The sequence below is a fragment of the Antennarius striatus genome, chromosome 15 (genome assembly GCF_040054535.1).
Source record: "Antennarius striatus isolate MH-2024 chromosome 15, ASM4005453v1, whole genome shotgun sequence".
Taxonomy (NCBI): Eukaryota; Metazoa; Chordata; class Actinopteri; order Lophiiformes; family Antennariidae; genus Antennarius; species Antennarius striatus.
In genome coordinates this window covers 14629881-14655695 of record NC_090790.1, presented here as the reverse complement: position 1 = coordinate 14655695, position 25815 = coordinate 14629881, and the positions used below count along the sequence as shown (strand labels likewise).

General features: G+C 43.2%; 3 protein-coding genes across 4 annotated transcripts; 2 read left to right on the top strand and 1 right to left on the bottom strand.

Annotated features, from left to right (window-relative positions):
* Window positions 1-9593: 9593 nt before the first annotated feature.
* Window positions 9594-13719, bottom strand: LOC137608753 (caspase-7-like). The gene is made up of 4 exons (XM_068335311.1): window positions 13484-13719; window positions 12062-12225; window positions 10827-10959; window positions 9594-10362 (listed from the first exon to the last, which is right to left on the bottom strand). Exons 1-4 carry the CDS (start codon window positions 13698-13700, stop codon window positions 10046-10048), a joined length of 831 nt encoding a protein of 276 aa, XP_068191412.1. The 5' UTR covers window positions 13701-13719; the 3' UTR covers window positions 9594-10045.
* A 938-nt stretch (window positions 13720-14657) lies between these two features.
* On the top strand, window positions 14658-17679 carry dusp11 (dual specificity phosphatase 11 (RNA/RNP complex 1-interacting)). Of its 2 annotated transcripts, none has more exons than XM_068335297.1 (9): window positions 14658-14947; window positions 15437-15512; window positions 15596-15727; window positions 16019-16142; window positions 16307-16367; window positions 16441-16487; window positions 16566-16641; window positions 16967-17083; window positions 17167-17679. In XM_068335297.1, the coding sequence occupies exons 1-9, from the start codon at window positions 14910-14912 to the stop codon at window positions 17411-17413; spliced, it is 918 nt and encodes a 305-aa protein (XP_068191398.1). In that variant the 5' UTR covers window positions 14658-14909; the 3' UTR covers window positions 17414-17679. The 2 variants fall into 2 exon arrangements, with proteins under 2 accessions (XP_068191398.1, XP_068191399.1); XM_068335298.1 differs by lacking the exon at window positions 17167-17679 and adding an exon at window positions 16827-16865 and having other exon boundaries at window positions 16967-17076.
* Window positions 17680-17746: 67 nt separating this feature from the next.
* Window positions 17747-23951, top strand: atp6v1b2 (ATPase H+ transporting V1 subunit B2). The gene is made up of 15 exons (XM_068335296.1): window positions 17747-17853; window positions 18318-18557; window positions 19748-19803; window positions 19882-19980; window positions 20082-20175; window positions 20281-20358; window positions 20504-20643; window positions 20964-21065; window positions 21681-21778; window positions 21973-22096; window positions 22175-22325; window positions 22418-22500; window positions 22751-22855; window positions 22985-23114; window positions 23283-23951. Exons 1-15 carry the CDS (start codon window positions 17826-17828, stop codon window positions 23417-23419), a joined length of 1665 nt encoding a protein of 554 aa, XP_068191397.1. The 5' UTR covers window positions 17747-17825; the 3' UTR covers window positions 23420-23951.
* Window positions 23952-25815: the final 1864 nt, after the last annotated feature.

The window sequence follows — 25815 nt, the reverse complement described above, 5'->3', positions numbered from 1 at the left end:
ATCCAGAGCCTTTAAGAACTCCGGGTGGATCTCTTCCACCCCTTGGGACCTGCCACCGAGGAGCTCTTCAATCACCTCGGTGACCTCAACCCCAGAGATAGGAAAGCCCGTCTCAGAGAACCCAGACTCTGCTTCCTCATGGGAAGGCGTGTCGGTGGAATTGAGGAGGTCTTCGAAGTATTCTCCCCACCGAGTCACAACGTCCGGAGTTGAGGTCAGCAGCGCCCCATCCCCACTATACACAGTGTTGATGCTGCACTGCTTCCCCCTTCTGAGGCGTCTGATGGTGGACCAGAATTTCCTCGAAGCCATCTGGAAGTCGTCCTCCAAGACCTCACGAACTCCTCCCATGCCCGAGTTTTTGCCTCAGCAACCACCAAAGCTGCATTCCGCTTGGCCAGCCCGTACCCATCAGCTGCCTCAGGAGTCCCACAGGCCAAAAAGGCCAGATAGGACTCCTTTTTCAGCTTGACGGCATCCCTTACCGCCGGTGTCCACCAACGGGTTTGGGGATTGCCACCACGACAGGCACCGACCACCTTACAGCCACAGCTGCGGTCGGCCGCCTCGACAATTGAGGCGCGGAACATGGTCCACTCAGACTCAATGTCCCCCACTTCCCCCGGGACGTGGGTGAAGTTCTGCCGGAGGTGGGAGTTGAAACTCCTTCTGACAGAGGATTCCGCCAGGCGTTCCCAGCAGATCCTCACAATACGTTTGGGTCTGCCTGGTCGGACCGGCATCTTCCCCCACAATCGGAGCCAACACACCACCAGGTGGTGATCGGTTGACAGCTCCGCCCCTCTCTTCACCCGAGTGTCCAAGACATGCGGCCGCAAGTCCGATGACACGACCACAAAGTCGATCATCAAACTGCGGCCTAGAGTGTCCTGGTGCCAAGTGCATGTATGGACACCCTTTTATCTGAACATGGTGTTCGCTATGGACAGTCCGTAACGAGCACAGAAGCCCAATAACAGAACACCACTCAGGTTCTGATCGGGGGGGCCGTTCCTCCCAATCACGCCCTTCTAGGTCTCACTGTCATTGCCCACATGAGTATTGAAGTCCCCCAGCAGAACGATGGAGTCCCCAGTGGGAGCGCTCTCCAGCACCCCCTCCAAGGACTCCAAAAAGGGTGGGTACTCTGAACTGCTGCTTGGTGCATAAGCACAAACAACAGTCAGGACCCGTCCCCCCACCCGAAGGCAGAGGGAGGCTACCCTCTCGTCCACCGGGGTGAACCCCAATGTACAGGCGCCAAGCCGGGGGACAATAAGTATACCCACATCTGCTCAACGTCTCTCACCATGGACAACTCCAGAGTGGAAGAGAGTCCAACCCCTCTCGAGAGGACTGGTACCAGAGCCCAAGCTGTGTGTGGAGGTGAGCCCAACTATATCTAGTCGGAACTTCTCGACCTCACACACCAGCTCGGGCTCCTTCCCTGCCAGAGAGGTGACATTACACGTCCCAAGAGCCAGCTTCTGTAGCCGGGAATCGGATTGCCAAGGTCCCCGCCTTCAGCCACCGCCCAGCTCACAATGTACCCGACCCCTATGGCCCCTCCCACAGGTGGTGAGCCCATGGGAAGGGGGACCCATGTTGTCCTTTCGGGCTGCGCCCGACGGGCCCCATGGGTGCAGGCCCGGCCACCAGGCGCTCGCCTTCAAGCCCCACCTCCATGCCTGGCTCCAGAAGGGGGTCCTGGTGACCCGCGTCCGGGCAAGGGAAAACATGGTCCATTGTTCGTATTCATCATTAAGGGTCTCTGAGCCATCCTTTGTCTGGTCCCTCACCTAGGACCTGTTTGCCATGGGTGACCCTGCCAGGGGCAGAAAGCCCCAGACAACTTAGCTACTAGGATCATTGGGACACACAATCCCCTCCATCATGATAAGGTGACGTCTCAAGGAGTGATAAATGATAGGGTCGGGGAGAAGGCCTGGCAGACGTGTATGAATGGTGTGTTTAGAGAGGGTTAGGGTTATAAATAACAAAGTGACAATGTTAAAAGAATACTTTGGTGTTTATTGTACTTGAATAAATAAAACACATTGTAAAATTTCAATAAATGCTAAATGTCCCAGCCAATGCGTCTTCGTGAAATCTTTTAAATACAGATCCCATTTGTCTCGTCTCTCATCCATCCATTTTTTGCTGATGATCTTCACACGTTCATAGCTTGGTTTGCCTGCCTCTGACTAATGGACTGATGTGTGGTGACTGGTCTCTGCCTGCTGCTCACCTGTATGAGGAACACTTGGATTTTTTCTCCATGCATTCATTGTCAAAATATTTAAAGATGCGGGATACTTGAACAGGTTTTCCACAGTGCTGAACATACAACCCTCCTCTCCATGAGATGACAGGACAGCCAGAAAAAAATAATTCAAAACAAAACAAAACTGCATCCTCTTTTTCAAATGGTGTTACTATTTGGAGTGAAGAATAAGGAAACACCTTTTCTGCTGTTACGTCTTTGTTGTGTTGACTGGGAATTGTACTTTCTCCAATCTCAGTATCTATTGATTTTACCGGAGTAAATGATATTGAGAGAAACTTCTCTTTGGCTTTTACGTCTTGGTCACTTTGACAGGGAATTGTACTTTCTCCACTGTCTGTATCTATTGGTGACTGGTGCAGGTGGCATTGAGAAAGACATCTCTTTGGCTTTTATGTCCTCATCACTTTGACTGGGAATTGTACTTTCTCCACTACTGCGAGCCGTAGGGTGCTGGAGCCTTTCCCAGTCGACTTTATAGCTTTATCATCGTAGACAATTTTTACGCTGTCGTCCCATTCGGGTTGTTCTACCTTTCTCTTCCTCTTCTTCACTGGCTGACTATAAGGATGGAGTTTTTTGATTTCTATTGGTGTTACTTTTCTGTGTTTCTTTTGTGCTGCTGTTGAAGGTCTGCTGATAGTTGGACTACTTTTACCATTGCTACTTTTATTGACAATCCCAGCTGGGTGTGAATGCTGAATTTTCACTGCATCCTCTCTGTCAACTGGTGTTACTGTTTGGAGTGAAGACAGAGACGCCTTTTCTGCTGTTACGTCTTTGTCATATTGACTGGGAAATGTAGTTTTTCCGATCTCAGTGTTTAGGTGAGTTAAGGGCGACAGCTCTTCTGTTACATCTTGGTCACTTTGAGTGGGAACTGTACTTTCTCCACTGTCTGTATCTATTGGTGTTACTGATGTATGTGAAATTGAGGGAAACTTCTCTTTGGCTTTTACTTCTTGGTCACTTTGAGTGGGAACTGTACTTTCACCACTGTCTGTATCTACTGGTGTTATTGATGTATGTGAAATTGAGGGAGACTTCTCTTTGGCTTTTACTTCTTGGTCACTTTGACTGGGAATGATAGTTTTTCCAGTGTCTGTATCTATTGGTGTTACTGATATAGGTGAAATTGAGCAAGACTTCTTGGCTTTTATGCCTTGGTCACTTTGACTGGAAAGTGTACTTTCTCCACTGTCTGTATCTATTGGTGTTACTGGTGCAGGTGAAATTGAAGGGGACTTGTCTTTGGCTTTCATGCCTTGGTCACTTTGACGTGGAATTATACTTTCTTCTCTGTCTGTGTCTATTGGTGTTATTGTTGTAGGTGAAATTGAGAGAGACTTCTTTTTGTCTTTTACATCTTGGTCACTTTGACTGGGAATTGTACTTACTCCACTGTCTGTATCTGTTGATGTTACTGAAGCAAGTGAAATTGGGGAATACTTTTCTTTGGCTTCTATGTCTTGGTCACTTTCACTGGGAATTGTGCTTTCTCCACTGTCTGTGTCTATTGGTGTTATTGTTGTAGGTGAAATTGAGAGAGACTTCTGTTTGTCTTTTACATCTCGGTCACTTTGACTAGGAATTGTACTCACTCCACTGTCTGTATCTGTTGATGTTACTGATGCAAGTGAAATTGGGGGAGACTTTTCTTTGGCTTCTATGCCTTGGTTACTTTGACTAGGACTGGTACTTTCTCGACTGTCTGCTTCTATTGGTGTTAATGATGTAGGTGAAATTGAGAGAGACTTCTTTTTGGCTTTTTCATCTTGGTCGCTTTGACTGGGAATGGTACTTTCTCCACTGTCTGTTTCTATTGGTGTCAGGGATGCAGGTGAAACTGAGGGAGACCTCTCTTTAGCTTTTACGTCTCGGTCACTATGACTGGGAATTGTACTTTCTACACTGTCTGTATTAATTGGTGTAGTTGAAATTGAAGAAGACTTCTCTTTGGCTATTACAGTTTGGTCACTTTGACAGGGAATTGTACTTTCTCCCCTGAGTGTTTCTGTTGGTGTTAATGATGTAGGTGAAATTGAGGGACACTCCTTTTTGGCTTTTACGTCTCGGTTACTTTTACTGGGAATTGTTCTTTCTCCACTGTCTGTTTCTATTGGTGTTAATGATGAAAGTGAAACTGAGGGAGACTTCTCTTTGGTTTTGACGTCTTGGTTACTCTGACTGGGAATTGTGCTTTCTCCCCTGACTGTTTCTTTTGGTGTTAATGATGTAGGTGAAATTGAGGGACACTTCTTTTTGGCTTTTACATCTCGGTCACTTTGACTGGGAATCATAAGTTCCCCCTTGTCTGTATCTATTGGTGTTGCTGGTGTAAAAGAAATTGAGGGAGACATCTCTTTGGCTCTTATGTCTTGGTCATTTGGACTTGAAATTGTACTTCTTCCACTGTCTATTTCTATTGGTGTTACTGTTTTATGTGAAATTGAGGGAGACCTATCTTTGGCTGTTACGTCTTGGTCAATTTGACTGTGAATTGTAGTTTTTCCATTGCCTGTATCTATTGGTGTTGCTAATTTAGGGGACAGTGAAGGAGACATCTCTTTGGCTTTTACATGTTGGTCACTTTGACAGGGAATTGTACTTTTTTCACTGTCTTTTGGTTTTACTGGTGTAAGTGAATTTGAGGGAAACTTCGCTTTAGCTTTTACATCTTGGTCAATTTCACAGGGAATTGTCGTTATTCCGCTCTCTGTATCTATTGATTTTATTTTTCGGGGTGAAGTTGAGGGACACTTCTCTTCTGTCGTTACATCTTCGTCACTTTCACTTGGAATTGTAGTTTCTCCACTCTCTGTATCTATTGGTGTTACTGGTCTGGTTGAATTTGAGGAAGATGTCTTTTCTGCCGTTACACCTTTGTCATTTTGACTGGGAATTGTACTTTCTGTACTGTCTGTATCTATTGGTGTTACTTTTCTAATTGAAATTGAGGAACTTGTCTCTTCTGCTGTTACGTCTTGGACACTTTGTCTGGGAATTACATTCATTCCACTCTTTGTATCTATTGCTGTTACCTTTCTAGGTCTCGTGGAGGGAGATGTCTTTTGTACCGTTACACCTTTGTTACCTTGACTAGGAATTGTAGTTTCTCCACTCTCAGTGTCTTTTGGATTTACTTTCCTGGTTGAAGTTGAGGGAGACTTCTCTTCTGCTGTTACATCTTTGCCACTTTTACTGGGAATTTTAGTTTCTCCACTCTCAGTCTCTATTAGGGCTACTGGTCTGGGTGAAGTAGAGTGAGGCGTCTCTTTGGCTGTTGCACCTTGGTTACTTTGACAGGGAATTGTAGTTATTCCACTCGCAGTGTCTTTTGGTGTTACTGGTCTGGGTGAAGCTGATGGAGACGGCTCTTCTGTTGTTCTGTCCTTCTCATCTTGAATGGGAATTGTATCAACAGCTGTTGATACTTCTTCTTGTTTGTCAGTTTGATGGCTGTTATCTACAAAAGATGATGTGTTTCAATTAGAATTAGCGATTGTATTGGCGATGACACATTGCAACAGTCCAATCGTCCATATTATAATTGCGCCTAAGAGACTGTTCAACAGAGGCCTGGGAACATGAATGAAGAGCAAAGAGAACATTTTTTACACCAAGACAGTGAAAGATTTTGAACAAGAATGCAAAATATGGTTGAAAATAGGGACGAAGAACAACATAAGCAATGGAGATTATAAGGCATACAGAGGCATAATGAAAGGAGACATGGTCTTTCAAAAAGTGAAAACGTTGCTGCGCCAATAGAATCTTTCAATATTAATGATATGGAAGCAGGGATTATTATTACAAGGATAATTTCATAGGTCCTAACTATTATTATTTCAGTAATCCCTTGCATATTTGCACTTCAAGATGCATATCAAAATGCAAACTCATGGTCTGAGTTCATAAAAAAACTTGCTCTGTAAATTTCCTTTACTATTGTGATCAAAAGCATCGAATCTCAATTCTAAGGCTGTTCTGTAAATATTCCTTCATACACTTAAGAATATTCATCTTCTGAGTTCATAAAAAACTTGCTTGATAAATAGTTCTCTTTTGTGAGCTAAAACATTGATTTGAATTTCAACTATGAGGCTGTTCTGTAAATAGTTTTAAAATAAATATAGTAACTTCTGATAAATTCATATCAATTTCAGACTTCACATCACATCCACTTCCGGTTTAAACCTCGTCCATTCCGAGTACAGATAATTTAGATGGTTGAACAGATAGATAAAGATGCAGATACAGTTAGTAGTGTATTTCGTCATCCCTAGTAATTTATACAGGTTCCACTATTTACCTATTAATTTGCATCTACATAAATCAGACATTCCAATAAATTTTTACACTTAGCCATTTTTCTTTAGTGACCCCAGTTTTAAACATGGCAAAATCAAAATTGAACTCAAACTTACACCAGTCCCGTAAAAAGTCGATGCTGACGTCATTATTCACTGAGAGATCGATCAATAAAAAACGAAGAATATCTTCAGGTGATTCTTGGAGCAGTAGTCTTCGAACAGTCTCCAACAGTCTTCTGGTCTCTTCCTCACTTAGCATGATAATACACTTTGGATTTGTAGCTTACGTGTGGTTTACCGGGTTGAACATTTATAATACAGGTTCAATGCACCTTAAAATGGAAAAGATGAAAGGAAATAAAACCAGACCGCTTTCATGTAACTCATGAAACACACCAAATTCCAAACACTGTTGACATCAAAACCTTTCGATGTCAACAGAGATTTTGAGATAAAAGATTACTTATTACATCCCGCTTCAAAGCGGTGATGTATTGTAATTGTCAGTGTTCAACCGTCCGTTCGTTCATTCATCTGTCCTTTAGTCCGTTAGTCCACCAAATATCTTAGCAACCATTGCAGATAGAGAGATGAAACAAAAAGCAAAAAGCAAGGGGATGAGAATGAGATGATGACCTTGACTTTGAGAAAATTAGGTCAACGTCAAATATCAACTTAGGTACACTCATGAACCAGATAAGATAGAAAGACGAGGGAGAAGGTCAGTGTGAGTAGACTGTAGATCAAAGCTAGAGCTTTGATCAATGACAGTAAATTATAGCACTAGCTTTGATCTTTGATCTATGCAAGTAGTTCAGGTTAAAAATTTGAGTTCAAGGGTGTCGCGGGATCTAGCAGTCTGTGACTGCATTTGTTCTTGTTTATTATTGGTTCTAGCTTTTGATCGTGCAGTAATTCTTTCCCTACTTGACTTTGCTCGTTCTTCAACATCCTCTTCACTGTTATTGTCAACATCCTCATCACTGTCTTCTTCAACATCATTTTCCCTGTCTTCCTTATCAACTTTCTTTTGCTCTCGTGAACTACCAACATGTACCGCTGATATCCCTTCCCCATCACTTTCAACTTCTTTTTTGCTTCCTTGTCTTACTTCTTCAGTCTCAACACCTCATACTCCACTCTCTGTCTGTCTTCTGTCTCTTGCTGTTAATGTTATTTTTAATCCAACTAACGTTTGTTGTGCATCATCTGTTTTTCGGTCCCCTTTAATTTTTAACACTCCCTCTCTTGTATGCCACAGGGCTTGTTGATTAGCTGGACAAGCTGCAACATTTGTGGCTTTTGTTGTGTTTGTTTTAACATCTCTTGAACCTGGACATCCGACACACTGGTGTATTGTTTCTCCCTAGTTTGAATTTACATGTTCCTGAAGGGAATGTTACCCTTTTTTTCAAAAGAATTATTCTCCCTATCTTTAGTAAAACTATTGTCCTTGTTCATGGGTTCTGGCTGTCGTGGGTGGGACCTTCCCTCAAAGCAAGAACATCACACGTAGGACATCAGGGTGCGGTTTGCTCTTTACTAGACAATTTCGAAGAAATACAGTCTTGGACCGCGCCCTGTGTGAATTTCAATTCATCTTCTAATTTCTCCAATATCTGTTCATTGTTTCCTCAAAAGGTGTTTTAATACTTGTTTTAGATAGCTCTTTTTTTGTTATGTTTATTATTTGTGAGCTCATTGTTCTGGGATGAGAAAAAGGTCCCATCAGACCTTCAATCAGATTTACATACTATTTTATCAGTCTTTCGATTGTTTTATTTGCTTGTTTGGTTGGAGTTTGGTTGATTTTTATTTTGGCAAGCTTGCATAGTACATCACCCCAGGTACCTGATTTTGACTCTGCTTCCGCTATTTCGTAAATCACTGTCTCCTCAGATGTCCTGTTCCTGCTCCTGTTCTGACTAGTCAGCGGTTCTACCGGATTGACCCTATCTGCGGTCTATGCACTCGGACCCCACCTACGCCAACTCCCACCAGGGCCTTTGACCCTGGACTCTCCCAATTTCCCTTCCTGACAACTTTTTCACAATATAAAACAAAACTATATTTTTATGCTTAACTGGTGCCACTCTGTAACAAAATTTGCACATACTAATGTGATAAACCAGGGAGGCTATCTGGCAGAATTTTAGAAAAGGTTTCTGCTTAACTTTGTATGCGCAGAATGTCACCTCTCTCGAGTCTTGGATCATGGCACCAGTCTGTTACTTTTACTCTGAGCAAAATCCTCTTCGGTTCTCTAAGCTTGGTTGAGAGGTGTATCTGCTATGATGAGACAAATTGTAGTCCAAACAAGGTTAACTGAGGAAGTTCAGCAGTTTATGAAGTTGGTGAGGATACAGCGCTATGCTGTCTATCATTGAAGATACACCTCTCAACCAAGCTTAAAGAACTAAAGAGGGTTTTGTACAGAGTAAAACCCTAACACCGCTATGCCATTGTGTTGTCCAGTAGTAATAGTAGCAGTAGTAGTAGTACAGTAACAACGAGGAATGAAATCGCTGTTGTGTTTTTTGGCGAAAATGGAGTCCCCCTTCAAAACATTCTTCTCTTCCTTTCGGCGTGTCCCGTTAGGGGTCGCCACAGTATGTTGGCCTTTTCCATGTCAGCTTATCTTCTTCATCCTTCTCTCTAACACCAACTGCACTTGTGTCTTCCCTCATTACACCCATGGGAAGGCATCAAAATCTGTCATAAACACTAATGAACACCTACACCTACATCATGGAACCATGTAACCAACATACATACACTCACTGCTACTGACCATAGGCTGTTACAAACCCTTCCTTGCTCTATTAATGAGATAGAGACTTCCTTAAAATTGAATGGGGGATGTATTTCATTCACCTGAATTTGTTTTCATTTATGTATTTATCAATATGGAGTTCAGGAAACTGTTTTTTAAGTTGATTGATGAATGATTGAGTCGAGGAAAAGGGCTGGCGGACCTGTATGAGTGGTGTGTTTTGAGAGGGTGTTATAAATTATGACATGGTGACAATGTTAAAAGAATATTTTTGGTGTTTATTATAGTCCTTTTCCTTTCGGCTTCTCCCTTCAGGGGTCACCACAGCGAATCAATTGCCTCCATCTAACCCTGGCCTTTGCATTCTCTTCTCTCACACCAACTACCTTCATGTCCTCCCTCATTACATCCATAAACCTCCTCTTTGGTCTTCGTCTTGGCCTCCTGCCTGAGATTTTAAAATGTGCTTTGTATATTATAGTATTTGAATAAATAAATCACATTTTAAAATTTCAATAAATGGTAAGTATCCCAGCAAATGCTTCTCTGTGAAATCTTTCGACTGCCTGAGTTTAACATCATCAGTCTTGCAGATCTTCTAGGAGTATCTCGTCTCTCACTCATCTACTTTTTTGCTGATGATCTTCATATATTCATAGCTTGGTGTGCCGGCCTCTAACTGATGGAAGGAGTCCGTGTTGTAAAGTTGTCGCTGTGGACCAGTGATGAGGCTGAGAGCCCTGGCGCCTTCCCGCTGTCTTTCCTCGCCTCAGCAAAGGGGAACACTTCTCTAGTCATTCGTGTCATGAGGCATGGCATCTGTCTCTTCCCGGCCAGATCACGCCCTTTGGCCTGGAAGTTGTGGGCTACTCCGTGGGAGAGACGTGTCATGAGACGAGTCAGCTCCAGGTTTCGATTTCCTTCCCCTTGTAGTAAAGTACAGAAAGTGCGGAGGAAGACTGATCCGTAAGGGTTACTGAAAGCTGCATAACCTGAAGAGTGGATTGGAATGGAAACAGAAATTGAACAAGAAGGTCAGATTAGAGCATCAAACAAGAACTCTGATTCAGCTGTTAGGTCTGATGCATTATATTCTTATTTACACATTTTAATCTACGAAAAGGCTGGAATATTTCGGATTTCTACGTGAAGCAAAAAGATTCTTTCACACTGATCAATTTAGAACATATTTTATCGCATTCACCTCGATAACAGTGAAAAACGTGTATCCCCTCCACCCCCTACACCTTCAATCTGGCAATTTCCACTTACACCTATCTTATTATATCTCTTCTTCAAATTGTTGAATTAGTAGGTCTCCAGATGATTGTAGTAATAAACATGCTTAGAGTAAACTGTAATATCACACATTGTGAATGCTCAATCGATCTGGTTCTTGAGAGGGAGATGATCCTCTAACACCTGGTCTCCAGCTGAATGTAGAGTTGGTGGTTACCTGGCGGTGTGGCGAACATCACAAGAGTATCTACAGGAGCAGACTGATACATAGATGAAAGGACGCTCTCTGGACTGGTATCAAGAGCTGAATCCACCTCCACGCCATCATCCAGACCTTCTCCCCGACAAGCCTGCAGAGGCAGAGGTGCTTTATGAAGTCATGTATATTGTTATTCATTGCATATTTGTAATCAATATAATGCCCTATGAATGTTAATGTCTACATATGATGGTGTCTGACCATGCATTAGCTTGGTTTTAGAGTTGTTCAACTAATCGAATGCATCTGGGATTCCTTAGGGAAGCATTCTTTGTCAAGTTTGAATTATATCTGCTGCCCCTTAGAAACAATCATCACCAGCTAAAATTCTATGCTGATGACTTATATGACTTATGATCCCAGTGCTGTACATTCTGACATTGTCTCCCTGACATTGATTGGATGAGTTTAAAGGAGAAAAAAAAAACCAGTTTAAGGTTCAGATTTGCCACAGTTTGTATAAGGAGAGTCAGGAACCAAAATGCAGAGCAAAATTGAATAAAGTAAAACTGAGATTTATTAACAAATTTTATAAAAATCACCTTTAGGGAAAAAATGCATGCAACACAGGAAACTGGAAAACAACTTGAGACAAGAACTAGAAGGAAGCGAAAGAAAATGTTCTAGCACAGGGAAAGACTCGAGGCTAGTTTAAATGTCCAGCTGCTTACAACTATTCACAGGTGTGTGTTGTTTCCCCTACTGATACGATCAGCAAAAGCAACTTGACAAGATTTCCAGATGAAATTATAACTGGGGATAAGTTTCACACACTAATTGAGATTTAGATTTTAAACAAAGTCAATAAAACATCTTCTTTTTTTTAATTTAGATTTTTTTCTTTGTAACTCAGAATGATGCTAAACTGCCCATTCATGTTGTTATACCCAATTATTTAATTGATTTTTACTGGGGTTTTATTTGTTTATCTAAAATGTTGAAAGAATTGTCGCTAGCTTAAAATGCTGCAGCCAGACTGAACTTCACCCATGAATGTGAGTTCTCCAGTTGAATGCATGGAGCTGAAGTTCATGCACCTAGTTAGTTCTAGAGATATCCCGGACAATAAAAAAATGTGTTCTCCTCTCCTTGATATAAAATAATGAAATCAGCATGAATGACAATTTTGTCATTGTGGGAGTGTGTGTTGATAATATGTGATGTGTGTTGACTGGTCTCCACCTGCTGCTCACCTGTATGAGGAACATTTTGGCTTTTTTCTCCATGCATTCATTGTCAAAATACTTGAAGATGCGGGATAGTTGAACAGGTTTTCCATCGGCGCCGAACACACAACCCTCCTCTCCATGAGATGACAGGACAGCCAGGAAACAATCATTTACAGGACGCTGGCTCTCTACAGCACAAACACACAAGCACAGTTTGACAAGTGAAAGAATGTTCAGTACATTGACTTTGAATTCCCAGGCGTTATGTCGTGACTCGAGGCTGTTATGAACCACATTAACACGATAGAGGTGTTGTGTTCAGATGGGTCACAGATCAATATCTCCATTTGAACTGATAACCAATAATCAATAATAGCGCATGACTGTTCTACTTTAATCTGTTATAGATCAGCAGCCATAAAAGCAGCCATAAAACTAATACACAGACAATAACCAAAGACAGGTGAAAATTTCAAAAAGGAACCTGCAGCACGCAGTACTCACACACTCAATCTTGGGTTCCACCCATTTAGTGGTACATTATTCTAAGGATTTAAAGGGTAACAGGGGATTATTCTGTTCCCTACGAGATTTAAAAGGTGGAACCAGGCAGAAGTGGTTCTCTTATAGATTAATGTGGTCATAGTAACAGTTCTCTGAGTCCTTTGTAGGGTTACTGTGGTCATCAATGAGGTTCTAGTGGTGCATTTAATTTCTAGTGGTTCATTTAAGTGCTGTTTTTGGATCCTGTTTGAGATTTGACAGATTTGTTTTGAGGATTTTGATTGTTATCAAAGTTCTGCAATACTGAGAATTCTGGCAATCTTCCCTTTCCTTTATGAAAGGAAATGACCATATCCGCTAATGTGGTCATTTATAAGGTTCTGGAGGTCTTTTACACCACCAAGCAGGTTCTGTTCATCTGGAGCACCACATATCTTTCAGGGAATAAGGTTCTATGTTACTTTCAATTTTTTATGTTCATTCAGGAGGCTAATTGGGCTCCTGTGGAGGCTTAGGTTCAAATGATCGTTCTCCAAGAAGCTGTGGTAGCCATTAAAGCGGAAGTCAGATTGCACTTTTGCACAGTTTAGGATTTAAGCTTTTGACATCAAGTGGGTTCTGCAGTTCTTTATCAGAATCAGAATTGGAGAAGCCTCTTAGATGAGAGGTGAAACATTTTCAAGGAACTTTTCTAACGTCCAGTGGATTAAGAACCATGGATAACAAGGACCTGGATAAATAAGAACCTACACAGACAATTTTATTCACGTACAGAGAAGTTTTGTGAGGTTTTGTTGGTCCTCCTGAACATTGTCACGGTTACTGAGAATATTTGAAAGGCTCCTGACTTTCATCCTATAATACAGTTCGGCATCTTTGGAAAGGCTCTAACACAGGACGCAGAAGCTGTTCTGGAAATGGCTGACGGAAAGTGTGTATTACCGTTTCGAAACAGATTGTCGATTTCTTTGCTGCTCAGGTTGTTGTGGATGTCCACCTTGAAGCCCAGTTTGCTGAGGGTGCGGTGGAGTTCCTTGGTGTCCCTCTTGGCCCCAGGCCTGTGCTGCAGTTCCACCCAGTGATCAAACTGGGCTACGGACACCAACACCGCCCTGTTCCGAACCCCTGCCGGATCTGTTGGTCCTCTGAACTGCTGCATCGCTCCTCTGTGTTGACACTACTGTGTGAACTCTGAAAGATAAAGGCCAGCACCTACAATGAATGATGTAGTGATAGTCAGTCACACCCTTCCCATGACCTTATATGGTCTTTCTTTTTCAGGCAGTTCCAAGAAGTCAGATGTTCTCCACAGAATTACGCAACATACTGCTCACCTTCCTGTCAGGTGTGTGTGTGTGTTCCTCATATATTTACATATGAGTCAGGTCATATTGTAAAAATGAGTCCTGTAAATGAGCCTTCTAATGTGTCCTCTTGTGTCTACATTAAAAAAATGAGTGTCCTCAAGCAAACACAATGTTCAGGCAGTGACTGTTGCGTAATCTTTTCATTAGTCTCATTAATCTAATCTTCTGTGCAGCTTGTTCTCAGGTTATGTCATGTTCTGCAAAGCATTAGCTGCTGCTATAGTGTGTGTGTGTGTGTGTGTGTGTGTGCGTGCGTGCGTGCGTGTGTGTGTGTGTGTGTGTGTGATGCCTGTTTTGCACAAGTTGACTATATTTAAGGGCACACATGTGATAGATAATACACTGTTCAATGGAAATTAAGCCTTTATTCCAGCACTATTAACCAATCTCTATGTGAATTAGAGTGTCTATCTTGTACATCTTAGCCTATTTTTGGAATGGGGGTTAAATTAGGTAAAATGTAAAGAAATATAGCTAATGTTAACACTGCAACAAATTACTTGACATGAAATGTTAGACCATATCAACCTTTTCTTGAAATTATTTAAAGAATGTTTTCCAATCTTTCTAAATAAATGAAAAACAAATATTCCAGAAAAGCAAAATCAAGAAATTTAAAACATTACATATTGTTATTGGAGTGTATTTTGTGTTGTTTTTTTTTTACGCTAGAACGCGATTTTATTTTTATTTTTTTGTATAGCAACGAACTTGAAAAACTGGTGAATGACGTCATCAGCGTGCGCCTCCAGTCGACAGGAAACAGATGCGGCTGTGGAAGAGTCAATTAGCTGTCCAGATATGTTCCCTCTCGTGTTAGCTGAGTTTATATTATTTTAAAGTGGTTACAAATGTTTTTACTGTTTAACGTCAGCGCGAACAAACCGCTCACGGCGGCAGGTTGTTGTAAAATACCGTCAGAAGGAGGCTAGGGACTGTTTGGCTACACGTGTCGACGATCACGTTTCTAACTTTTATTCAAGTAAAGGTAGACTCAGAAAATGTCCCGACACAGTCACTGTAAAGGAATACCGGACAGGTAAGCGGAAACAAACCGACGCATAAGCCGGTAAAAATGACGTAGGGGAAATTAGTTTGAGTGCAAATGTAAATGAAGCTAAGATTCATCCATAAAAGTCCATATCTGTTCATATAAATGTGGTATGTGTAGTTGAATATAATTAAAGGTGTAAGTCATCGTGATAGTTTTAATTAAATGACTTCAGGAAGCAGGACTGTTCCAGACTGACATGACGTCATCATTAAATACAAATGGAAACGGGCCAGATTTGACTCAGGATTTGTTATCATTGCGTCAAGACTTACAATCAAAGTAGAGTACTTCCTTGTAAAGAAAAGTAAGTGCAAAGATGTTGCTACTGGCAACCGTGTTTTCAGGTGGACAATGTGAATGTAGGTTTTCAGAGTTGGGATTATGGAGTAATCTCTTATCCTGGACTACAATTATTCCCATAGTAATCCAGCGCTATGGTACTGTTGCACCTGATGTAGTTTTTCTTCCTATCAGGTGGCTGAATTACAAGGCTGTTGGGAAAAGACTCCGCGGGACGCGATTCATCGCCTTCAAAGTGCCTCTGAAGGAGGTGGAGTTCTGATCATCACCTCTGCAGATTGAGATCCGTTTCATTTAATACCGTGTTCAGTGAAGTGAAATGTTGTGTTTCAGTCTTTGAACCGTCAGCTGGCTCGCTCCGACATCTTCGGTCACCAGGAGCTGCTGGACGATGTGAACAAAAAAAACCAACAACTCGGTCTGATAGTCGACCTGACGTTCACTACGCGCTACTACTGCTTTAAAGTGAGGGAGCACACTCTATAACGGCCGTTTAAAGCACTTACAGTATTTTCCACACTATAAGGCGCACCTTAAAGTCGTTCATTTTCTCAAAAACCGACAGTGCGCCTTACAATTCAGTTGGCCCTATTTGTGAAAAAAGTTTTGAAATAGGCCATTCATTGAAAATGCACCTTATAATCCAGTGCGCCTTCTATATGAAAAAGGTTTAAAATAGGTCATTCATTAAAAGTGCGCCTTATAGTCCAAATATACTGTAGTCTGTGTCGTGAAATATGTATGGTTTGTGTGCAGGATGTTCCAGAGTCGCTGCTGCTGGCCAAAATCTTCACCCGCGGTCATGAAATCCCGAGTGACGACACAATCCTGAGCTTCAAACGCGCCGTGAGAAGATTTCTACGAAATAATTCAGACAATGGTGAGAGACTGGAGTCAGTTTGTAATTCATGATTTTTCAGATGTCCAATGAGGATCATTAGGTTTCAAATTAAATGTAAGAACGCTGAACTCCTTCTAACTGATGGTGTGACGCTAATAGAAACCCGGCATCATGTTCGTGAGGCAAACTCTTTTCTTTTCCAGACAAGTTGATTGGAGTCCACTGCACCCACGGCGTGAACCGGACCGGCTATCTGATCTGCAGGTGTGTGCGGTGTGAACCACACATTCTGGTCTGTGGGTGTGAATGTTGTCTAATCGCTGCGTTTGACCTGCAGGTATCTGATCGACGTGGATGGTATGGATCCCACAGAAGCCGTCAACCGTGAGTGTTGTGTGATCACGTCTTGCTTTAACGTGTTTGTCTCACTGAAAGACAGTCAACACGTTCTTTTATTGCCAGTGTTCAACTCGTGTCGGGGCCACGCTATCGAGCGACAGAACTACCTGGAAGACCTTCGCTCTGGACCCAAGAGGAGGTGACACACACAGACATACACACACATGATGCAGGTTTTATTTGGAGATGAATTTGGCCTGAGTAGGAACTTCAGTACAAAGCTGCACAGGATGTGTTTGTTTTTAATAAAAGACTGATTTATAGATAAAACGTGTAATGATCGTCACTCATCAGGATGCAGATGATGTTGTCTTTATCCTGTAGGTCGCTGTTAGAATCAGGAAGAGGAAAAAGAGTCTAAAGGTGCTTTTTAGATGTTTTAGAGTTAGGGTTCTGTGATGTAGCATCCCGTCATTCACACTCATTTACTGATCTGTCTGTCTGTCATGATGTTTGTGAGGCAGTAATGAGGGGATGGACGAAGCTGAGCGGGAGCCAATCAGAGGTTGCGCTATACTGCGACAGTCAGACTCTGAAAGAAGGGAGAAGAGAGGAGCTCACCTGTCCTCCCAGCCCCACAGGTAAAGAGGAGTGTCGTTTTAGCTGCTTTATTACCGGTTATGATACTAATCTAAGCTAACAGCGTTCATTATCTTTGTCTAAGATCGTTCCCTCCCAGAGAAACAAGCCACCGCTCGTATAACAGCCTCCATTATGGTCGACCTTTACCACCACCACCCCCTCCCCACCAACCCTACCGATGGTCGCCCCCGGATCCCCACAGGCAGTGGAGGAGACCCCCCCACCGGGAGGAGGGCAGGTCCAGATATCTCCCAGCAGAACCGCAGTGGAGATCGAGGCCTCCTCCTTCGCTCCCCCGCTACTCCCCCCGCTGGGATTCGTGGTCGTGACGCGCCTGAGGAGGAGTGGGGGTGACCGAGAATGAGATGCAAAGTCCACACCTACGGCAACTGTCGATGCAAAGCAGACATCTGGATCATTAAGTTTCGATGTGTTTTGACTCTGTTTGCGGTTCCTTCCCTCTGGTGGAACACAGAGCTGGACGTCTGCACAGGTTTCAGGCGCTCACATGGGAAGAAAAATGTTTTCATTTAATGTTGGGGGATGTCTGTTAGTTATATGTAATAAAAATATTAATAGTCACTGAATAATTAAACCGGTGTCTCGTCCGTGTTTTGTCTCTTTGTCAAAGTCAGTCAGTCATTTTCAGATTACCACCGCTATATCCGCCGCAGCGGGTCACGGGGAGCCGGAGCCTATCTCGGCTGCATAGGGCGTGAGGCGGGGGACACTCCGGGCACGATGCCAGTGCACCGCGGTCTTTGTCAAAGTATAGTATTTAAATTAACATGCATTAAAATTATTTGTCAGCATTCTCAGTCTGCTGGGTCTTGGGCTGGGGACCAGAAGGTGGTTGGTTGAAGTCCCACATTGACCAAAAAGTTTGTAGTGTGAACCGGCTGATGCAGGATATTACACAACCACAGATCTGCTCTTAAAATAATTTCTCCCCTAAAATGTAGTTTTTGGTGCTTGAGTTTTATTCTCATTCTTCAGAGTCGATGTTTTTTAAGTGGTGTCCCTATTCCAGTTAGTTTGGATAATTTATTGTTCCTAGGGTTGTACAGTTTATGGTCCGTAATCATCAAAATCAAATTTAAAACATATTTTCAGAATCAGATCTTGAATGGACTACTTTTAACACAGGAAAAAAAAATACATATTGTTTTTATGCAGAAAATAAAGATAATAAAAATGTCGAATAACGTGAGTTGTGTTTCGTTTTATATTGAGGGCATCCTCCGTTGCGGCCACTGCGCATGCGCGCGAGGTGTCACGACTCAGACGCGCTGCGGTTGTCTGGAGCAGACATGGCGATGAAGGCGCTCAGAGGGATGGTGAACGGGGCCATGAGCGAGCTGTCCTCAGCCGTCAGCGGGAGCAGACCTCCGGCCGCCGCCCCGGCCTCCGCCGCCGCCTCCCGGGAGCACGCGATGGCCGTGAAGCGGGATTACATCTCCCAGCCCCGGCTCAGTGAGTCCCGGCATAAACCCAGATTATCCTGATAAAGAGATTAAATCAGATGAGGCTCATTTACTAGTTACGTTTTTTGACTGTAATAACAGGAAGAAAAAAAAAGCTTTATAATTGGACCATGTTTGGGTTGGGCCAGGGCCGGGTCCAGATGTTTTAGAGTGGGGTGGGCCACTGACACCCACAGGGGTGGCGTTATCACCATGCGACTATTCTTGTGATTCATTTGTTAATTAAATCAACACTGCTGTAAAGAAAAGAAAATAATACAAAATTTCAGAAGATGGAAGTAAATATTCCAAACCCCCTGGAAACTCACTGACTTTCTATACCAACAAGTCCCCCTAGTGCAGTGCTTTTCAATTATTTTCTGTTACGCCCTCCCTAGCAAGAACAACATTGTATCCTTATTAACACTAAAGAAAACAAAAAAAAAGAAATATAGTTCAATTTATAACAAAGAATACTTTTATTAACATTATTTTTTATTCTATAACAGAAAAGATTTTAAGTGCATCACGATGCCTGATATTTTTTAAAAAACCAACCTTGTTTAAGCTGTAAAAAATTTTGACCAACTTATCACACCATTTGTTACTGAAAAATAAAATAAAATAAATAAATAATAACAAATTCTAATTCAGTTCAGCAACATTAACTGAGGAGTCCAAAATATAAAACACTTTAACCTACAAAACAAAAATGAATAAAACAATTTGTGCTGTTTTTTTCTTTCATTTTTTATTTAAAAAGTCATGATTAATGGCTACAATGAGCACGTTTTGGCAGTGCTCAGCTGTTCTTTTCAACCCTGTTAAAAATGTATTAATGTTGTCTCTTGAGGGTTTGTTTACTGTGCTTCATATCGCCAAATCCTGCACCGTAGAGCTACAACTTCCTGCCTACACCTGACAATGAGAGCGCCACTGCTAGCTTCTGTAGTGGATGTGCAATTACACATTATTCTAGTACAGCAAAAAAAAGCATGTTCCCCAGGGTCACATGTGCCTCCCCTGGCATCGCACCGCACCCGCTAGGGGGCCACGCTCCACGATTTGAGAAACGCTGCCCTAGTGGAAAGTCAACCACCTCAGCTTTGCTTTAATCAGCAGCATCTCAGTGCTAACAACATCATAATAAGAGTCGATCATTTTGCTGTTCGGGTTCAGATCTGTTTTCTGCTTCTCCAGCGTATAAAACTGTGTCTGGAGTCAACGGCCCGCTGGTGATCCTGGATCAGGTGAAGGTGAGGATGGCGAACGCTTACGGAGGTCATTTCCTGACGCCATCGTAACACAGTCCCTCAACATTTTCGCTTCAACAGTTTCCGAGGTATGCTGAGATCGTCCACCTCACGCTGCCCGATGGCACCAAGAGGAGTGGACAGGTGCTGGAGGTCACCGGCTCCAAAGCGGTGGTGCAGGTACGGTCATCTCGTCAGTCATTGGATTAATCTATTTCCTGCTCAAGAAGAGAATACCTACTCGTGTGTTTGATGTGGTGCCTCTGCTCTGACCCCTGCAGGTATTTGAGGGAACTTCAGGCATCGATGCGAAGAAGACGAGCTGTGAGTTTACAGGAGACATCCTGAGGACGCCCGTCTCTGAAGACATGCTGGGTAAGAAGTCACAGTGTTCCATTCCAAGAGGAAGAAACAGCAGCTTTACATCCGTGTGTGTGTGCGTGTGTGTGTGTGTGTGTGTGTGCGTGTATGTGTTTGCAGGTCGTGTGTTTAATGGATCTGGTAAACCAATCGACAGAGGGCCAGCAGTCCTGGCTGAAGACTTCTTGGACATCATGGGTATCTATCTGTCTGTCTGTCTGTCTGTCTGTCTGTCTGTCTGTCTGTCTGTCTGTCTGTCTGTCTGTCTGTCTGTCTGTCTGTTTGTCTGTCTGTCTGTCTGTCTGTCTGTCTGCCTACCTACCTATCTATTTCCTTGCCGTAGGTCAGCCTATCAACCCCCAGTGTCGTATTTACCCTGAGGAGATGATCCAAACGGGTATCTCAGCCATCGATGGGATGAACAGCATCGCCAGAGGGCAGAAGATACCCATCTTCTCTGCTGCAGGGCTTCCACACAATGAGGTACATCCACATCACACTGGTAGAGGTTAAAGTGTAACCCAGGAAATGTACTCAAAGTACTTGAGTATGTCATGGTTCTACTCTTACTTGCCATCGTTGTTAGAGTGGTTCGCAGCTGGGAAAGTGTCAAAATGTCTTCTTTTTAAATAACTAAGCCTAAATATATATACCCCAAACTCTTTTTCAGTGCAGTAGTTGATGGGTTCCCCCCCCCCCACGTGTTGGAGCGTCACTTGTGACGTGTTTGCCTTGGGTTGGGTTCTGGTTCGTGTCCCTTTGCTACACGTCTGCTCTTCACTCTCTCCTCTGTTTCTGGTCAGATTGCAGCTCAGATCTGTCGGCAGGCCGGTTTGGTGAAGAAGTCCAAAGGCGTGATGGACTACAGCGAGGACAACTTCGCCATTGTGTTCGCAGCCATGGGGGTGAGGACGTTAGTTCGTGACTCGCCCAGATTAGACGATGAATACCTTGGAATATTCAATACTTGACCTTACCAAACATTTCAACGATAGAAAAACACGGCCTGTATCTTGTTTAGCGTTCTAAAACCTGTTGTTGGTTCTCCACCATCCAGCAGAAACCTGCTCCCTGAACTAAAGTTTCTACCTACCTGCTACCTGTAGTAGAGCGTTCATGATCGTAGTAATACAGTATTGCTAACCACTATGTTGGTGCTGACGAACCAGGGGGACCGTGGTTATTAGAACACAACCTTAATTTAACCATGTAGTACCCCATTTACACCAAATGCGCTGGACAAAGACCCTTTGCTCTGTTTCTGCTGGATGGAGACAATGTTTGCTTGTCCATTGAGTTCACAGCTTGTTTTACTGCCTCCTAGTGGTCAAATAAAGTAATTACTGTCCTGGAACTTCCTCCAGGATGACGAAACCCAACATCATTAACACCATTAAACCTTTACTGTTAAGTATTTTCCGCTTGGATTTGTTCCAACACACCTGTGACCCACGACTGTGGAAGAAATGGGTAGATGAATGAATGAACGAACAAACGTTGAGTGTTTCTGTTTCCACCAGGTAAACATGGAGACTGCCAGATTCTTTAAGTCTGACTTTGAGGAAAATGGTTCCATGGACAACGTCTGCTTGTTTCTCAACCTGGCCAACGACCCCACGTATGTAATCTCCTGAAATTAGTCATCTGCTCACTACCGATCCAATCATGAATAAAACCAAATACCCTGATTGGTTAGTGGGCTGAATGGATGAATGTCATAAGTTTGTGATGTTTACAGTAGATGACATTGAACATCTTGAAACAGGTTAAAATACACTAAAAGTAAACCAGTAAGAGTCTTTCTTTGCTCAGCATCGAGCGAATCATCACGCCTCGACTGGCTCTGACATCAGCAGAGTATCTGGCCTATCAGTGCGAGAAGCACGTCCTCGTCATCCTCACCGACATGAGCTCCTACGCCGAGGCTCTCCGAGAGGTCGGCCCGCGATTTCTTAGTAAAGACAGCTTGAATCATAAGTTGGGCCCACACTGACCAATCACAGCTCTGCCTCAGGTGTCTGCAGCCAGGGAGGAGGTGCCGGGTCGGCGTGGTTTCCCCGGTTACATGTACACCGATCTGGCCACAATCTATGAGAGAGCCGGCAGAGTGGAGGGACGTAACGGCTCCATCACCCAGATCCCCATCCTCACCATGCCCAACGACGGTACTCACACAGTCAGCAGCAAGCTAACTACGCTAACGGTGTATGATGCTAACGGTGGATAATGTCTTACCGTGGGTGCTTGTGTTTCTCAGACATCACTCATCCCATCCCTGACCTGACGGGTTACATCACCGAGGGACAGATCTATGTTGACAGACAGCTTCACAACAGACAGGTAACGAGGATCTTTATAAAGTCTGTGGACACGCTTCCACTGGAGTCACGTGATTTCATGCAGGAGCGGGATTGGGTCACACTTTAGTTCATCTTGATTCGGTCTTGAGCTAAAAAAACGGTTTGACTGTTTTGATCGACTCTCAGTTGTGTCTGGAAGTTGAAATTCTGACCCAGTTCACCGGACATGAAGTGTGTATCAGCTGTGTTCCCTGTTTGAGGCCTGGCTGATCTCTGATCTTGTGGTTCAGATCTATCCTCCCATTAACGTCTTGCCGTCGCTGTCCCGTCTGATGAAGTCCGCCATCGGGGAGGGGATGACCCGCAGAGACCACTCAGATGTCTCCAACCAGCTGGTGAAGTCCTCACATACTTCCTGCTGCACGACCTGCCCTCCATCATCCAACTAAAACAGAACTACGTTTTTGTGTGTGCGTGTGCGTGTGTGTGTGTGTGTGTGTGTGTGTGTGTGTGTGTGTGTACAGTATGCCTGCTACGCCATAGGGAAGGATGTCCAGGCCATGAAGGCGGTGGTGGGTGAGGAAGCTCTCACAGCTGATGACCTGCTTTATCTGGAGTTCCTGACCAAGTTTGAGAAGAACTTCATCTCCCAAGGTGCAGTGGGGCGCAGCGGATAAGTGACGCTAAAGTGATGATTGGCAGAAAATGAACAAGTTCCAAGAACCACAGACTAAAAAAATAGAAAACGATGGATTTAGAACTGAGTATATTTACTTACTTAAAGTAAAAACCACCTGATGTGTTTTTGTGTCGTCCGTCCAGGTGCCTACGAGAACAGGAGTGTCTTTGAGACTCTGGATGTGGGATGGCAGCTCATGAGAATCTTCCCCAAAGAGATGTTGAAGAGGATCCCTCAGAGCACCTTAGCAGAGTTTTACCCCCGAGAAGCGAAGCATTAGGCGAACCCGCTGAGACATCACTGCGTACTGACCACAGCGTGTTGTTCTGTCACACATGAAACGACGCTTTACCATCCCCCACACTCGTGACATTCCTGTAGCGCCATTCCCGCTAAAACGGCCTGAAACGCAAAGAGCGTGGAGGAAGACGTGGATATTTGGCCATGAAGGGCGGAATTGAAGGTTCAGCCAATAGGAAGCCTTACCTGAGTGGGTCTGATGACAGGCATTTGCCCCCGTTGGCACGCAGATACCTGTCAGAATAGATCCGCTGTGGTCTATCCCTGCTTTGTAATGGAGCCAGAAGAAGAAGCTTTATGAGGGAAACGACCAATGTTCATTCCTTTAATGTTGGATGTTGTGGTTCTTTTTATCCTGGTGCCAAAGCTTGAAGTGACTCATCTTTTCTTTCAGCCGTTAAATGTCACTAGATGATGTCTTTGAACTGTGTGTGCATGTTGACTGGATATATTTGTCTGGATATATGTATTTATATATATATATAAAGCTTGCATGCATCGTTTCGTGTTTCCTGCCAGTGCCTCATTGATTAAAAGCTGCTGAGTCATTGTTTCATGCGGTGTTTTATGTCAGCTTTTTTCTTCTTAAGCATTTGAACACGTCTGAATTGATAGATTTCATGGTTTCTCATCAAAATTGGATCCAAAACTTTTTCAGTGAAAACTACCGATTAGATCAAATCCCATCAGAAATGTTCAAACAGATCAGCGTGTTTTTCTTTTGACCAAACGTCTACATTTACTGACAGATGTCCTCCAAAAATCAATTTGTGATTGAACCACTTGCGATGAGGCTCCACTCATCACTTCTGGTTCAGTCATCAACACCAAACAGATTTTATCAGTAAACCACATTTCTGGAGGTGAAACATTTTTATTTCCAACATTTTATTATGACTCACGAAAACGTGTCTCTCTAATATTTGATTCGGACATGGTTTAAATATTTGAAGTCGTTTATGCACATTAAGTATTCGGAGGTCACTATAAGACGACATGGAGTTCCTCGGATGATCGCTAGGAGGTGCTGTTGGACTGCGTGAGTCTTACGGTCCAGGGGCCTCTTTTATAAATCTCAATGTAGATTCCACCTGGAACCACTGCGTAAGAAAATATTCCGATCTATGAATGCGTCCTGTGATCATAAATACCCACCTGAGGTGAATCATGGTCTCCTCCCAGCGTAGGGCTGCAATCCCCTCTAATTGGTCATTGCATGAATGTGCTGACGAGGTTAATTTCTCTGTTGGACTAAACAGGAGGAACAGAGAGAGATGAAGTCTGAAGTCCTTAAGTTAAAAAAAACAACAACTCTATATATATTTAAGATTGATGTAAAATTCAGAAGATGATTTTATTCAACAAAATGTTCTGCTTCATGCAAAACTGAATAAAATGAAAAAAGCGTAAATGAATGAAAACACCCTGTTGCTTTCAGGAGCATCCAGTGTGTCTGTGTGTGTTCCTGTTGATAAAGGTTATAGCTGTGCTTCTGGAACACACCCCCTCTTTATTATTCCTGTTTGTGTCTGTGGATATGTGCATATATGTGTGTGTGTGTGTGTGTACACAAACAGCTGATGCACATGAGTGTGTGTGAGGATTCACATTCATTTATCTCAAAAGACGGCAAAGGAACCTTTTAATTGGATGCAAACCAAGACTATCTCATTATTCTGTAGTTCAGTATCGTTTTTAATTATCATTATCATTCCTGTGTGTCTGTGTGTGTGTGTGCGCGTGCGTGCGAGCGTGTGTGTGTACGTGCGTGTGTGTGTGTGTGTGCGTGCGTGCGTGCATGTGTGTGTGTGATCTAAAGGATAGATCAACACATGCTTCCTGAACAAAACCGGAATTATTCATGAGCTGTCACAACGTGTTTCTAGACACACAACACACCCGTAATTGAAATAATCATGTTACAATACTCATACACACACGCACGCACGCACACACACACGTAACTGTGTAACCATTGACTGTAGCACCAACTAGCATGAAAATTGCTGATAGTGAACGTGTGATAGATAGATAGATAGATAGATAGATAGATAGATAGATAGATAGATAGATAGATAGATAGATAGATAGATAGATAGATAGATGGATGGATGGATGGATGGATGGATGGATGGATGGATGGATGGATGGATGGATGGATGGATGGATGGATGGATGGATGGATGGATGTTGATGGGGTCATGTGACTCAGGTCAACCCTTTGTTGCTGGGTGACGGCCGGACGCTGCCGATGTGAAATCTGGTGTGAAATCACTGGATAATAAAAAAGTGATTTTCTTCACAGCTGCACGTGTTTGCATATGTTTCCAGTGCACACGTGTGTGTGTGTGTTTGTGTGAAGTGTGTGTGTTCAGA